Source organism: Melospiza georgiana, chromosome 5 (genome assembly GCF_028018845.1).
Source record: "Melospiza georgiana isolate bMelGeo1 chromosome 5, bMelGeo1.pri, whole genome shotgun sequence".
NCBI lineage: Eukaryota > Metazoa > Chordata > Aves > Passeriformes > Passerellidae > Melospiza > Melospiza georgiana.
The window spans coordinates 6978146-6994855 of record NC_080434.1 but is presented as its reverse complement, the minus strand read 5'-3'; the positions used below and the strand labels follow the sequence as shown (position 1 = coordinate 6994855).

The window sequence follows — 16710 nt, the reverse complement described above, 5'->3', positions numbered from 1 at the left end:
GTGCGTTAGCTGCAGTTCCCTTCAGCCCTTCAGCATGTAACCACGGTCCCTGCGAACGAAGGGCAGCTACAGCTAAATGAGTCAATATTCATGTCACTTTATCAAACCGAGTCAATTTCATGTCACTTTCCAAGTGCTTGGCTTGACAACCGGGGCGTCTGGGGACGGACCAGCACCCCCGGAGATCTTCGGGGAGCGCAAAATCCGCCCTTCCCGCCTGGCGCTGGTTTCGGGTGCCCTCCCAGTAACGGGGAATGCGGCTTGAGGGCCCTGAAACCTGCCCTTCCCAGCCGCCGCCCCAGCCGGGGCCGCACGGAACAGTCACACAATGACAGCATCACTAAGGTCGGAAGAGACCTTCGAGGCCACGTAGCCGCTAACCCACGGTCCGCACGGCGCAGCCGGACACGGGTGTCAGCGGAGCCGGGCCGGGGCCGCTGTCCCCTCACGGCCCGCGCGCCCCGCTCCCAGCGGCGGTGCCGGGGCCGCGCTCGGGGCGCGCGCGCGTTGCCCGGCAACGCGGCGGGGGCGGGCGCGCGGGTTGCCCGGAGACGGCGCTGCCGCGGCCGCGCTGTGGGCGCTGCGGGCCGGCAGGTGAGGGAGCGGCGCCGGCGGCCGCCCCCGCGAGCGGCCGGAGCTCGGCCCGGCAGGCCAGGGCGGGTGCGGCGTTTCTTGCCCTGCGTTTCTTGCCCTGCGTTCTTGCCGCGCGTTTCTTGCCCCTCGGGGTGCGGCACGGCCCGGGAGGTTGCGCGGGGCTCGGCCGCGCCGCCCTGCGCCCACCTGCGCTCCGGGGACGGAGCGGCCCCTGGGAGCGCTTGGGGCTGCGGGCGGTGTCTGAAGCATCCAGGAGCCGTCTGACGGTACTGTCGGGATTTTACACTGTTCTGGGGACTGTCCTACTCTGTGTGCGTCTCTTTACAAACGTGCTTGTGCGGAAACGCGAACTTAAGATCGAGTAAAGGCGGGGGCAGCAATCTCTAAAAGAAGCAAGCGAACGCTTGCCCTCCGCAGGGAGGGAGAGCTTTGCGCTTGTTTATACTATAAATGCTTTTCCCAGCTGGGACGAGGGTGGGAGGGGGAAGCAAAATCAAGCTTAGAGAGTTAAAAAAAATCATTCAAGTACAAAAGCAAACTACAAGAAAAGCTTATGAGAGTGAATTTAAGACAGCAGACTCTGTAAATGAAGAAATAAGTTTAAGGGTTTTTTTTCTGTACAGTAAATTCTTCTAGTATCTTAAAGATGTTGCTTTACATAGACATTGTCATTCAACAGTTTGAGAAACTGCGTTGGAAGCTTGCTCATCTTGCTACTGTTGAGCAAGATCTTTAATTACTGGTAATGCTGCAGTGAAGAACATAATCCTGGATTTTAGACTTGACAAAGACCATACTGTTCTTAATAATGGACTTAACCATGGAATGATATAGAAAATAAATACTTGGAAATGTCCATTTTGAGGGCTAAACCCTATTGGTTCAAGAGCCTCTTTCTGATTGCTATGCACTTAGTCTTTCAAAATTTCAATGGGCTAGGAAGATCATTGCCTCTCTTTCTAACTAATTTTAGAGGGTTTTTATAGGAGTGTTGAGCCTTGTGGTTTTGTACCTTGTTTAAAAATTTTTGCCCTGACAATATGCAGCTACTGCTATTCATAAGAACAGGGGAAGAATTCTGGTAAGAAACACGTAACAGTAAGATGTTCTTCAAACTTTAGTACAGTTATTTTGCTTTAAGTTATTTCTGGAAGGACATGTTTCCCACTGTTTTAAAATAATAAAGTAAAATAAATAATAGTAAAGTAAAATAAAAATAATAAAATAAGTTCAAGGTTCTAATCCTTGCACTTCCTAGTTTTTTTGTAGTCCTAAAATAGAGAAAATACACTTCTGTTGTGGTGTTTCTTTCCTAATTACAGGCACAACTGTGTAAGATACTGATACATTTCAAGGTTTCTGTTTGAGAATAAGTGCCTTGCGTGAATCAGGCTAGATGACTTAGTGATATCATTTTTATATTTTGTATTTGAAAACTGTTCAAAAGCTTCAGTTAAGACTGTAGTCATCTTCAACAAATTGTTGTAACCCACATGGAGACATGGTGGTATAAAGAACTTAGAGAGGTAATATGGAGTATGCATGGAAGAATACAGATAATGCAAAATTTTAAAAATATCATGGGGCTATTGTTTTACTTACTGTTTTTTTTTTCATTTATTAATTATTCTCCTTGATAAGATATCTACAGGCTTCTTCCTCAGTTCCAACATTCTCTGTGTTCTTGTCAAGTGTGAGGTTAGTGTTGAGAAGAGCTCTTCTCAACACTAATCATTTGTTGCTAACCTAAGCACATCTTTTACTGCTAACTGCTGGCTGTCATCAGGTTATGTAGTTGTATCCCATACTGGTTTCCCAGAGAATCAAGGGCAATCTTTTTGCAGTTAAAGGGTTTCTTATTTTGGGGTTTATTATGATGTTTGCTTTTTGAGGTTTCTTTTGCCTTTATGGATATTTTGAGGTTTCTTTTGCCTTTATGGATGTTTGGGCACAAGTGGCTCTGAAGTGTCTGAAAAAACCTGTTAAACTGACTGCTCTGTAAAAATTCCTAGGGCAGAAAATCTCATGTTTTAGAACATTGTATTGGAGGTAAACTTTTCAAGAGTTGACCTCTTTTTCTAATAAAAACAAGTTTTTCTTGCCCATGTCCAGCTTTAACTACCAATTCAAATTTGGAAAATTAGTAAGTTGATATACAACTGCATGTCATCCCCACTTTGACTGTTCAACCTTTCTTATCTCAGCAAATCCATTAACAAATACAGTTGATTTTAAATCTTACTTTGAGTTTCACAGCTAGAAAGAATTTGTTTTATTTCATTAAATTATTTTCCTACTTTCATTTTATTTTCTTTGTGGTCTTTTTTGTCCTGCAGATGCTGACTTTTTTTTTCTTGATAGATAAGTTTTTGGTACATGAGAGAGTGCTTATGTTGTTTCTTATGTCTGCCTTAGAAATGTACTTTATAGTAATTATTTAATTTATATTTATCTTAACATCCGAATCAGCCAACTATAGTATAAAAAGTTGATGTAATTAAAATATTTACTTTATAATGAATGTGTGAATTATAACTGCAGACAGGGATTTGCACTATTATAGTCTAAATTTATTAGAATCTGTCTCTGAAGAATATGTTACAATGGAATGACTTAACTCGACATAAATAAAATCTTGTGATCATAATATCAAAAAATACATGCAGTGTTTCTTGGCATGTGAACTGTTTGCTGACAGACCAAAAAATCGCCAAGTGGCCATGGGCAGTTAGCTACCTGCCTGGTTAAATCATAACTGGGGTACTTTAATGTTGGCTGCATTCAAATTTTATACCAGTAGTGATTACGGAACTGATACAAATATTTCAATATACACATGGTTTTATGAACGAGGTTGTAATTTTTCTCTGTAAATATATTCCTTTTTGTCTTTTTTGACCAAGGACACAATTGGAGATATTTAAAATTGTCATTTTTTTATATGTATTCTTCACAGCATTAGAATGGTATCTGCTAAGCCATAGTAAAAGTGGTATTATAAATATATATAAACTTATAATTTTTTTCTGAAGAGATGGTAATTTATTTTCTTGGAAAAAGACTATAAAGCTTCATCGAATTTATTTTTAAAATCCAGTTATAGAACATCCTTAAGAAGATACATGATCAAGTCCAATCCACTGCTATTGTTGGTAGCTAAAGCTTAATCTCCTGATAAAGCTCAATCTTAAAAGTAGCTTGTGAGAAGGTTGTGTGAAAGTCTCAGCCCAGTGTAGGTCTGGTGGTGATGATAGTGTTGTACATCTGTTACTGAAAGCTTATTCCAATCACTGTGAGGTGGCCTGATTGTTCTGTGTGTCATCTTGTCCTGATAAATCCATATAGCTTGCTGGGAAAGAGCAAGTGAGAGAAAAAAATAAAAAGGACACCTATCTAGAGCCATGCTATGTTTGAGCCATTAGTAGCTTGATAGGAGTTGGGGAAGTCTAGGGAAATCTAATTGTTGCCTGACCTTGTATGGCATAAGATTGCTGAGGTGTAAGTTTGCTGTGTCGTTATATGATTGATTCTTGCACAGCTTTACCCTAAACATTGTATTTTAGGATTTATTTTAGGATACTTGGCATTATTACATGCTTTGTGTTCTCAGTGTAAAGATTCTTAAAGTGCTTGTTAATAAATAAAACTTGAGGATTTAACTGACTTCTGTACTGTATATGTTGGTGTAATGAATTTGCATAATGGCATATAAATTATGAAAGTAATTCTAGGCTTTTTTAATTTAAGGAAATTTTAAAGTATTTTGTTCTTGGGTTATTTGTTGTGCGTTTTTGTTATTAAGACATTCTTCTAATGAGTTTTGTGTCTTCAGTGCAAAGTCACAGCGTATTAATCTTTAGTAATTCAGTAGTTAAGACAGATAATTTTTAGAGTTTTGGTGGGACATAGTATGAAATTATGTCTATATAGATTGGCAGGAAGCTTTCTCAGAGAACCAAGTATAGCAAAAATAAAAACGTCTGAGGTAAAAATTGGATTAATTTAAAATAATTCTTAATTTTGAAAAACATATAATGCTACTAATTTATGACAAGAATATATCCAACATAACTTTTTATAGAGGTTTAACAGAAAATGTCTAAATATTTCTGTACATAATAGTTAAGCAGAAACAGAAACAGTGGTTAAAGATGTATTTGAGAAAAAGTACATGGTTGATTTGTCACAGTATATCAACTTCAAATTATTTAATAAGAGCAAATTTCATGGTGTACGTGGAAGATCAAAATAGAGGTTTCTTACCTCTCATCATCCATTTCTGAAAAATCTGTATTCATAACTAAAGTGCATTGCTGATTTCTGTATTGCCAGAAAACATGGGAGAGTAGCATCAGTTTGCTCATTCTGATGCAATATAGGATATTATTTTCAGATGTAATCTTTCATCGTCTGTTTTCTAGGCAAATTATACATGTATGTTATATTTAGGTACAGTTTTTTTCAGTGGGTAGAGATTGAGGCCACTATACTCTCCAGCATATTCTTCCAGATTGTTAAGGTCATGTCTTTTGTAAGGTAGCAGCTTGCTCTCATGCTAAACAGATATCTGCACTGGAATGTCCAGAAGATCAGCTTTGGTATGAAATACAAAGAGAAGATAACCACGAGTGGGGTTTTTGTTTTGGTTTTTTTTTTTAATGAGTTTCCTTTGGGAGGTGGGGTGGTTGGTTGCATTTGGTTTCTTGTAATTCTTGACCATTGTAGTTCTGAACTTTAAAAACACATTGTGATGTTTATATGGTAAATCATTATTATTTTCAACATCCCTTCCACTTTTTCCTTCTGACAGTTATAAGTTTTTTGTATTTCGGCCTACTCAATCTGAAATGAGCTAAAATAAGAGTACCTTGTTCCAAAGGGAGGACTGTGAAATGTCTGCAGCACAAGTTTGATCATAGAATTATGAGTTTGAAAGGGTCTTTAAGGCTCATTGAGTCCGACATCCTGCTCCTCGCTAAACCACATGACTAAGAGCATTGTCCAGATGCTCAGTGAAATCTGAATGGTTTGATGTCATGAAAGCTTCAGGAGGAATCTGTCCCAGTGACTGACCACCCTCTCAGTGAAGAATCTTTTCATAATGTCTAACCTGAACATGTCCTGACACAGTTTCATGCCATTTTCTTGTGTCAGCTCAAGAATTAAACAATTGTTTCTGCATCAAATCAATAGGATGTTTTGTCTGGTTTTATTCCTTCTAGAATATTTAAAACAAATTTATTGGGCAATATATTATATACAAGACTGTATATGCCTTGAAGATGTCTCTTTTGGTCTGATCTATTATAGTACATTTTGTTGTCCTTAAATTGAGATCAATGAACACTTAACTGGAGGTACCAGCTGGACTTTAGGTTAAGAGCATACAAAGTTACTTATAAAACATTTAATAAGATTAATTACAACAATTTAAAGGATTGAACATTTTGAGGTTTTTTATATTTTTATTACACTATTTAGTACACATAGTTTTATTCATCCTACACATAAGTTTTGTTATACCTGAATGTCATGGTTTAACCCCAACCAGCAGCCAAGCCCCACTCACCCACTCACCTACTCTCTCACTCCCCCACCAGCAGGATCAGGGAGAGAAACTGCAAGGTAAAAGCCAGAGAACTTGTGGGTTGAGATAAAGACAGTTTAAGGAGGAAATCAAAACCCAAGCACACAAGCAAAGCTAAACAAGGAATCTTTCACTGCTTCGCATGGGCAGGTAGGTGCTCTGCCATCTCCAGGAGAGCTGGGCCCCATCAGTGGTTACTTGGGAAAACAAACACCATCACTCTGAATGTCTCCCCTTGCTCCTTCTTCCCCTCACTTTATGTACTTGGCATGATGTAGCATAGTCTGGAATATTGCTTTGGTCAATTGGGGTCAACTGTCCCAGCCTGAATTTCCTTACAGCTTCATATGCACTCCCAGAAAATGCCTTGGCTCTTTGTAATCTCTATGAATTATATTCTCTGTGTTGTCAGTTCTGTTCAGCACAAACCCAAACACATCCCCATACCAGCCACTGGGAAGAAAGATAACTCTACCCTAGCCAAAACCAGCACACTATAATATAATAGTTTTCCCAGCACCTGGAGATGAATGATGAAGTAGGCAAAAACATATAATTGCCTTATAATGCATTTGCAGTCTTTCTTGTCTTTAATTTTTCACGTATAATTTAGCACCAAACTTCTTAATTTATTCACAGGTAATTGTAACAGATATTTTTAAGCAGTTTAAGTTCCCATCTGCTATCCTGAGATGATTTTAATTATATCTGTACTTTTCAGTTGAAGATATTTACCAATTTATTGAAAGGATAATACAGTATCCATATCCATTTTAGCCCATGCTTCCCTGATGATGCTGAAACTAAATGTGAGTCACAGTGTTTGTCTGTCTTGAGAGACTCATTCTTCTGACAGGTTGGTATTGAGACTGGAAAACTCAGATCACATAGATGGTGGAGCAGGTACAGGCTGTTGTGGTTTGACAGTGGCCAAACTTCAGGCGCCCACAGAAGCCACTTGCTCACCCTCCCCTGCTACAGCTGGGCCGAGGGGAGAAAAATTAATGAAGTGTTCATGAGTTGAGGTAAGGATTGAGAGAAAAAAAAGTCCAAGGGCAAAACAGGCTCAACTTAAAGGTACAAAGTGAATTTATTGCTAACTAAATTAGAGAAAGATAATAAGTAACATAAGCCCTTAAAAACACCTTTTTTTCCCCAACCCCTTTCTCCTTCCCACCGACAGTGCGGGGAGACAGGGCATGGAGGTTTGCTCAGTTCATCACCCCAGGCATTCTTCCCCTGCACAGGGAGAGGAGTCCTCCCCCTGCTACACCATGGGGTCCCTCCCACAGGAAACAGTTCTCCACGAACCTCTCCAGAGTGGGTGCACTCTTACCAGCAGGAGTCCTCCCCAAAGTGCTGCAGTGTGAGCCCCTTCCACGGGCACAGAGTCCTCCTGGAGCTGCTGTGGTGTGGGTCCCTCTTCACGGGGCGCAGTGCTCCAAGGGCAGGCGGCTCCAGCCGGGAAGCAGGGCCCTGTCTCTCTCCACCAGGGCTCCCACTGGATCACAGCCTCCTCCAGGCATCCACCCTCTCCAGCATGAACACCTCCCCGTGGGCTGTGGGTGGATCTCTGCATTCCCCGTGGATCCCCAAGGGCTGAGGGGCACAGCTGCTTCACCTTGGTCTCACCACGGCCTGCAGAGGAATCGTGGCTGTGGCACCTGGAACAGCTCCTCCCCTCCTTCTCCACTGATCTGGGTGCTTCTGTTGTTTCCCTCGCATGTTCTCACCTCCTCCTCTTGTCTGACAAAAAAAACCACCTGCACTTTGTTTTGATTTCCTTATTAAAATATGTTATCAGAGAGATCTCTCTGATATCTCTCATTGGCCCAGCTTTGGCCAGCAGCATGTCCATCTTCAGGAGCCACCAGGAGTTGGCTCTGCCAGGCATGGTGGAAGCTTCCAGCAACTTCTCACAGGAGCCGCCTCTGTGGCTTCCCTAACTACCAAAAGCCAGAGGGTGCAAAACCAATACATAGGCATACAAAAGAAACACGTTTTCAGAGATGGTGGAACTGCTACAGGCATAAAAGAGAAACAAGTTTGATACTACTGAACTACTTGTCATTGTTTGATCAAGATTCTCAGTGATACTATGTGCCCTTATAAGAAAGACACAACACCCTGAAAGCAAAGACTTTCCATAATGGGCAAGTATTTATTGAATTGAAACCATGATTTTCATGTGTAACAAGCAGTAATAATGTGGATACGTTTTCACGATTTTTAAAATTTTGTTCATGGAAGCGGTACATCAGTAATGTTTTTCTTGATTGCTCATAGACCATGGTTATGGTCAGGAGTGTCTTCAGTGCTGTCATTTGAGGTGACTGAATTGGTGCTATGTTTCTCATATAGTTTATGAGACCATGCAATTCTGTGCACTATGCTTATGCTTATGTTTGAGCTGAAATCTCAAAGGGCAATTAATTTGAAAAATTTCAGCAGTATTGTAGGAAGTTCTGTATATTCTTGTGTCTGTATCCATTTACATGGATGACTATATAACTACAAAAAATCTGATAATCTTGGAATGCTACTTCCTATTACTGGGTGCCTTGACTTAAATATTTATGGTTTTGCGTGTGTGGTTTGTTTTGGGTTTGTTTTCTTTTTTTCACCTTGGTTGTCAGAATTTCTGAATAAGAGATTTGAACCAAAAATATTGCTGTTTTTCTTTATTCCCCTGGAGAATGTCACCTGCCTATACAGTACCCTTAATGGAAACTACACATTCTGGGGTAGGACAGGTAATAACACAGAATTGCTCTGTGGAATTGGCATGTAATGTCAACCAGTTAGGAGCTGGTACTTCCAGCTACTTTTCTGACTTTGCTTTGTTTTTTTCTTGATTAAGCAATAGAATTCTCTGTTTAGTTTTTACATTTATTATATTACAAACTGAGGAACAGCTTGTTAAGTCAGCGTAGAAAGGCAGAGCATATCTGGATCCTAGGTTTCTTAAGAAACTGGTTTTTTTTAGGTCTGCACAATGTCTATTGAGGATTTGAGCTGCTGTAACCATGCAGTCAGGAAGATTTGTATGATAATGTCTCCTACATAGCACAGCTGAAGAAGTATATTGCTGCAGCATGGAAATGTGGTAGTACAGCTTTTATTCATTTTTACCCTTCATTTTCACTGACATAATGCACTGTGAAACCTAATGTGAAACTTGGAGGCATACCAGAAAAGGATACTACCTGTGTAAGGCATAAATGTTGTCAGATATGTGAAACTCTTCTAAGGAAGAGAAAAGAAGCAGATCCATTCTGATGAATTGGTTAAATTAGGCTTTTTACATTTTTCAGCCAACGCTGGTGGCTGCAGCTGAGCCCTTTAGGCTCTGCTGGCTGTGAACAATGGACTTGCAGGTTTTTCTTTTTCCTCTTACAAAAAAAAAAAAAGTTAAAACGACGCTTGGTATTTGCGATAATTTTGGCCCCTCCTACTGTGCCAATTGAAACCACTCCCTACAAAACCAAAACAAATCATTCCCCATGATTCTGAGCATATTTTACATTTCAGTACAAGCTTTTGTGCACTGAACTACATTTTGTAGATAGTACATTTTTAAAAAATGAAAATAATTTTTTAGAAGACAGATAAGATTGACTCAAACAGCACCTCATTTTTGGAGCTCAGAAGCACGGCAAAATCAATCTTGAAGCACTAACCTGCTTCAATTTTAAATACTGGAATATATAATCTAATAATTGCTGTAGTATTGAATTCCGATTTCCATTAGAAAATCAAATAGGTAGAACATTTAAATTGCTGTTAAAAGTATTTCAGATTACATATTTACTAGTTTAAAACTTATTAATCTCAAATCATATCACAGACTTCAGATCTGATCTTTGAATAGCTTATTATACTGTTGAATAAATTTTAGCACAGGATTTATTGTACTTATATGTCTTCAGGTTCTGTATTTTTTATTTCAACTGTGCCTTCTTTCATGGCTTGGATGACTTATATTTCCCACTGGTTTGATGAAGATGATTGGTATGAAGGACAACAAAGAGTAAGAATTGCTTAAAGTGATATTTTCTCTTTTACTATTTTTATATTTTTCTTCTTTAAGCTGCTCTTTATTATTATATTGATTATATCAAAAGTAGTTGTCGTGGTTTGAGACAAAATGACTTTTTTGAAAATTAATGTTGCTAGCTGCATAAAAGGTACTGAAAGTATGACAGCCACCTACTTGCATCTTTTAGGTTGCATAATTTAACAAGTAGTAATTTTTTTAATATGCAATGAGATGAAAAGCAAACATTACACTTTGTTGTATTAGAAGGAATTAATATACCATGCATGGAGTAAAATGAAATAATTATAGTCAGTAATAGGGTAAACCACAAATATCTGGGAGAGATTAAATTCACAAAGGGTCATTTCCAAGTTGTATCTTGGATAGCTTTATGTTTTTATTACCATTTTTCTGAGGAGGAGTTGTTACTATAGCAACATTTGCAGGATTACTTGGATTTATTTTTAGTATGTATTAGCTGCATGTCTACAGCTGCTTTCATAGATTTATGGTGGGAAATGGATATAAGTCACATTTCTCTCACTGTATTAAGCTCTTTTATGGTACCTTACATTTCTGTGATTTCTTTTTCTGTTTTCAGAGTATATAGTCAGCTAATTAGAATGCAGGAGATGCTAATGAAAACAGCTGCTTTCATTGGATTAATGTGTATTACTTGATAATGCCAGCTATATGCTCATAAGTATAAAAAAACTGGCAGATATTAATACTGTTCCACTGTTCTCGTTTTACATGTCACTCATGATATGGGTGCTTCAGATGTAGAATTACCTTTTAACAGCTGTCATCAGGGATTCGGGTGTGAGATGTGTCAAGAGGTAACTTTATCTGAAATCAGAGCAGTCTTGGCAATTTGCCAGCAGAAAAGCAGTCTTCTGGTGATTGTTGTAACTCTGTGTTGGAAGTTGAGAACAGAATCTTATGCAGACTCTTAGATGCTTCATTATGTGATCAGACATGGTTGTGTACATATCTCTGTGTATTGCACACATTATCTGCAAACTATGATTAAGCAATACTCTGCAGATATTGGCTTGGTTATCACTGCCCAGAGGAGTTGCTTGAGTAGTGTTCATTGCCTCAGACTATTCAGACACCTGCAGTAGTAACTGCAGTTTGTTAAACCACGTCAAGACTACAGATTGGTTAGCATTTTGCAGTATTCCAAAGCAGGAAGAACTTTTGTTTGTTTTGTCAAAGTTTTCATATTGTAAGTTATCTATTGTCTTTTAAGCTGTATGTATACCAGAATATTTCCATATATACCAGAGTATTTCCAATTACTCTCATTTCATGGGTCAGGAAGAATTACTGAGATTTTAATTTCCTAACATGGCTACAATGTGCTTGGTGTTTCCCAGTTCCAATGGAAGAACACCAGTGCTAATTATGTTTGTGTTTTTCCATGCATCTCGGTGCTGTTGAGGCAGACATTCAGTCAGAAGTCATTTTCTGCTCTGTCTTGCACACATGCCAACATTTCTTCATAAGTTTGAACACCTTCATGCTTTTAGCAAGATAAAATGATTGTCCACTATCCAGTGCTTCTAACTGGTCCCACTGGATAGGGTAATGAATTTGAAACTGGTTCACAGGTGACATTTTCATCTCCAAGGATGGGTAAATACACCCGATGTTTTCAAGGAGAAATAACATGATATAATATTATAATATCACTAAAGATCTTACTAATTATTATGTTATCATTGATTTGCTGACAAAAATATTGGTGCCTTGGGACAGTAGTGTGGATGAGATATATGAGAGTTTTATATGTCTGACATACAGGAGTGACAGCAAGCTTTCCACATAAGAAAAGAGACAAACCTGATGGAAAATAATGACAATAGAGTGAACAGAAGCAGAGGACACTAGCACTTTACTGCTTGTAGCTGTTAAGAAACTACACTTTGTATACACAGAAGCATATTGATTAACATAAGGCTACTCTATATCCACTTTTGTATGCATGCCATATTGCATATTTGGATAGGTTTTACAGCACATGGACCACAATCAAAGCACATGTGAGCATCTGTTGTGGCTTGTGCTTGATGGTTAGATATTTATGGATACTGATGACATGCCTGCACCGTATTGATAATGAAAGTGTTAAGTGATGGGTTTAAAGAGCTATTGTTATTCTACAAGTGTTATCATAGTGCAATCGGGAAATACAATGAGCAATGAAATACACTGAGTAGCTGAAGCAGAGAAAAAGGAGTTAGATTAAAATTAAAATGGTGCCTGTTAAAGAGCTGCAGTTGCCAGGCTACTGGCACTGCAGTTTTGTGTGTGGTGTGACACAACACTCAGTCTTTTCTCCTGCATCCTGTAGTAACTGCATTATTCGGGAACATCAAGATTTAGTTCCTCCATCTGTCAAGTAAAGTGATTTCATTCTACAATGAGAACAATATTTTCCATTTTTGGGACCAGCAAGGTATTGGAATGAACATGGAAATTCTAAAATGCTTTCCAAAAATTGATACCTATGCTAAGGTAGGGATTATTAGGCATTTATCTTTAAGTTATTGATATAAAGCCATGATATGTATCTAGTCAATTCAGTTGCTATTTTTAAATAATACTTATGATATACCAATTTTCTGTTTAATGTGGTTGGTTGTTGGGGTTTTTTCTATATTAAGCAACAAGGAAGGACCTAGAATGTTGCTGTTTCTGCCAATTGAAAATAAAGGGTTTTGTTGTCCTCCCTCTTTCCTTCATCTCCTTGGAAACTGTGAGCACACACTGCTAGCTTTCCCAATGTGGTATGCTTTTTTTACACACACAGAGGTTTTTTCATTGTATACTTAAGAGTCAAATATAATTACTTAAAAATAAAGTACTTCTTTACAAAGTATAAAACATCTCCATTGTATGAAAATGCACCAAGTGTGAAATCATACATATGTTCAGTTATGCTGCATTCCTACGTTTTTGTCCTTTTGCTCAGGCTGTTTTGATGAATACATCTTTCTCTTTTATATCTGCTTATTCGGTTAATTATGCTTAACAGAAATCTATAATTTTTGAAAAGATGTGCAGGAAATTGCTTTAAGGCATGACACCTACGAGAGAGCAAGTCAGTATTCCACACGCAACTGTCATTTCTTCTTCTAGATACTGTCATTTTGAATTTCAAGGCAAATGCTTCCTCTTGTCAAGTTGTATATCATTACAAAGAGGAGGAAATAAGAACAAGTTTTAAACAATAAATATTAGTTATTTAAATGCAAATTCTTTTCTGTAATAAAGTTTAGAATATTTTATATATATAACTTTTTTACATATATTTAAATGGGGAAAATCTAATCAAAGTTTAAGAATACTTATTAAGCATGAATTCTTAACTCAGTGAAATAACACTATATTACAGACCAACATTTTTCATCTAAAATTGAAAAATTTCACCTATTAGCAGTATTTTTAAAGAGATTACTGCAGAATCCTACAAGACAAATCTGTTGTTACTCTAAAAGAAAAATCTGTAGAATTCTGTTTTAGCATCTGTAAGAGATCTTGACTTTGCAATTAATTTTACATGGAATCAAACTGCAAATTAAACAAGTCTTAAACCATTTTTTCTTACAGATTAAAACTTCATCAAATCAAGAATTCTTAGCTCCCATATGAGAAGGTAAAAAAGAGTATCTGTACAAAGTGAGAAAAATCTTTTATTATTATGAAGTAAAGGCTTGTGTAGTCTTTGGTTCTATATAGTTGTCAACTTTTTATCAGTCTTACATTGATGGTTTTCAGGCAGTAAACCTGCAAACTAAACCTATGATAATCTAATATTTTACAGCTCATTCTCTCCTACTTCACCATGTCTTTTTTTAACGTCCCTTATCAATTTGCTGACACACCTACAGTTTTAACCATTGTTTTCCCTGGAATCAAGAGCAGAACCCAAAATTTCTAGTTCCAGGTATTCTGTGCTTTCCTAAAATAATTATCTAATCAGCTGGAGGATCAGCTGGGGGACGGTAATTTCAGTAAAAGTGGTTGCTAATGGTGCCAGTTATTTTTTTTTCGTGGGAACTAGAAGTCTGTTTTGAATGCCCCAAATCAAATTATTTCTCTGCATATGTGATTTACATTTTAATTGCATAGAAGGGACCTCTGGAATTTGTAATTTTACTAAGCAGTAAAAGAGCATTAAATGGAAAAATAAGAAGTTTGGAGGCTATTTTTGCCACTTGATGATGTTGATTCTTTAAATAATTAGATGAATTTCTCTCTCATGTCATTTAGAACTCACCATTTAGAACATGAGATGGATTGCAAAGAAGTTACAAGATTATGCAATTTATAGAAATGTTTTCTCTGGAATCTCTAATTTACTGCAAAGGTCGGAAGAATAAAAATTATTGACAGATAGAAAGGAAGTCTAATAGCCAAAGCCCTAGTCTGGAACAAAGCTATATCTTGTAACTTGATTTTCTGTATATTTCTGTTCTGCTGTTGCAGTCTCTTTCACCAGATTTTCAAAGGTTACATGTGAGCATTTCATTTCCTTCAGTCATTTGGTACTCACTCAGAATGTTTAAGCACTGTAACTAGCGTCAGTGATATCTTTGAGAGATATCAATCTCAAATATTCAGCTGATCCTGATCTTCTGCTAAAGAAGCCCCCAAAATAAGTCACTCTCAATTTTTTTTTTTCACTTTCCAAAGTGAGAGAAACATATGAAATTTGTTCCCTATAATTATTAATTACTGTTTACCTGCTAAGCAGATATACCAAGCAGAGGAGAAAAATTAAAAATAAAATTAATAATTCAAGTTTATTTTTATCCCTAGTATAAATGCATTAAAATAAAATTTTGATAATATTTAGACAACCAATTTTTAGTTGATAGTGACCAATTGGTTTCTTTGGGTACTGTAGATCACTACTGCAACACCTGTATAAAGTTTGTTCTGTAAGTGTCTTAATACTACTGTCATCCAGAAAAATATTTCCCCCTCTATACATTCCCCTCTACATCAGGTAGGTCAAGACTGATCTACAGCAACATATCTGTGCTAAACTGTTACACAGCAGTGCATTGAGGAACCAACCCTTGTACTTCATCAACAGTTGCTCCCTCAAAATGCTTTATTGCATTTGAAGTCTCATTTCTCATTAATTCCCTTTTCTTTGTGAAACTTGATACGGTACCTAACACTTGATAAATTTAACGTGGCTGTCCTGCTCTTTCAGGATTATAGTCTTAGCTCTTTGACCTAAAGATGTCATCCTCCATATTCCATGTAATATTTTTCCACCTGATGTCCCTCAGTCCATTAATCTGTCCACAGCATAAATGTGACCCTGAGACATTCTGTTACTAGGTAACATGTTGACGTTATCGTGAATGAAATGGGGGCTAGGTAAATAATTGGTCTGGCCCAGCAAAGCATTTCTTGCATTTTTATGTTGAATTCATTTTTATCACTCTGAGCACAGCTGGTACTGTGAGACTTGTTTTGGACAGAGAAAGCATAGTTTGCTGTACAATAATGTTACCCTAAGCTTTGCCTTTGATTTTTCACAGCTCACTTCAAAGTTTTTTGTTAGGCAGTAATTATGAAGAAAATTTAGAAAGCTTCTAAATGGAAAGGATGATAATGAGGATAATGTGATAAAGAGCTGTTCTATGCAAGTGATTTGAAGACCTTTCTACGTGTTGGTTTTCCTTGAAACTATTAGTATATGGTTTATTTTGTCTGGCTGTCAGTGGGAGATGAATGGGAGAGCAGAGGAAGGCAGTAAACTGTAATAGAGAAAGTATTGAACTACAGAAGAAAATGGACATGATGAACAGTTGCAGCTAGTACAAATCAAGAAGTATTCAAGTTTTTAGGGGCGGGATCCCCTGCACCCTCCTTTTCTTCCAACTGAATTTTTTGTGAATGGTGTTAGGCACCCTTTCTTGTGTAGCACTGAAGCCTCTGAACATCTGCTTGTCTTTATTTCAGATACATTCATTTGTATCTTAGGAAAGTTGTATTTTTAAAGTATACATTTTTAAATTATTTATGGGAACAAAAATGCATTATTTTAATCTTTAATATTCTGTCATCTTGGGGTCTAATGAATTTCTCTTTTAAAGGCAAAAATGTCACATGTGAAACAAGTGGGACTTTTAGCTGCTGGATGTCAGCCATGGAATAAGGATATATGTGCCGCTAGTGGTGACAGATTTGCCTACTGTGCTACCCTTGCTGTTTATATTTATCAGGTAAGATTATTCTTGTTTATCTGATTAGTTACGCTTTTATATTGTTGTTGATCTCAATTTGAACCCTTTCAACAAAATCTTTTGCAAAGCTCAATATTACATTCAGGATACCCTTGAAGTTGTGTGTGTCAAGAGTTATTTTTAGAAGACATGCTTACAGTGCAGCAAACATTTGAGATGTGTGAAACTCAGTGATAGAAGACTGGGTTCTGAGGGAGAAATGAAGTAATTCCACA

The 16710-nt window shown here is 37.7% G+C and overlaps 1 protein-coding gene across 8 annotated transcripts in view; it reads left to right on the top strand.

Moving 5' to 3' along the window:
* The first annotated feature begins 551 nt into the window (after positions 1–551).
* The window catches only part of WDR17 (WD repeat domain 17), a 54361-nt gene continuing 38202 nt past the window's right edge, over positions 552–16710 (top strand). For 4 of the 8 annotated variants that reach the window (XM_058024203.1, XM_058024202.1, XM_058024196.1 and 1 more), the window contains exons 1-2: positions 9700–10211; positions 16346–16474. In XM_058024203.1, the coding sequence (XP_057880186.1) occupies positions 10101–10211; positions 16346–16474 (240 nt within the window). In that variant the 5' untranslated portion in view covers positions 9700–10100. Of the gene's footprint in view, positions 595–778; positions 861–9228; positions 9285–9699; positions 10212–16345; positions 16475–16710 lie in introns of those variants that run through there. The other 4 variants (XM_058024198.1, XM_058024197.1, XM_058024200.1 and 1 more) reach the window with 4 other exon arrangements.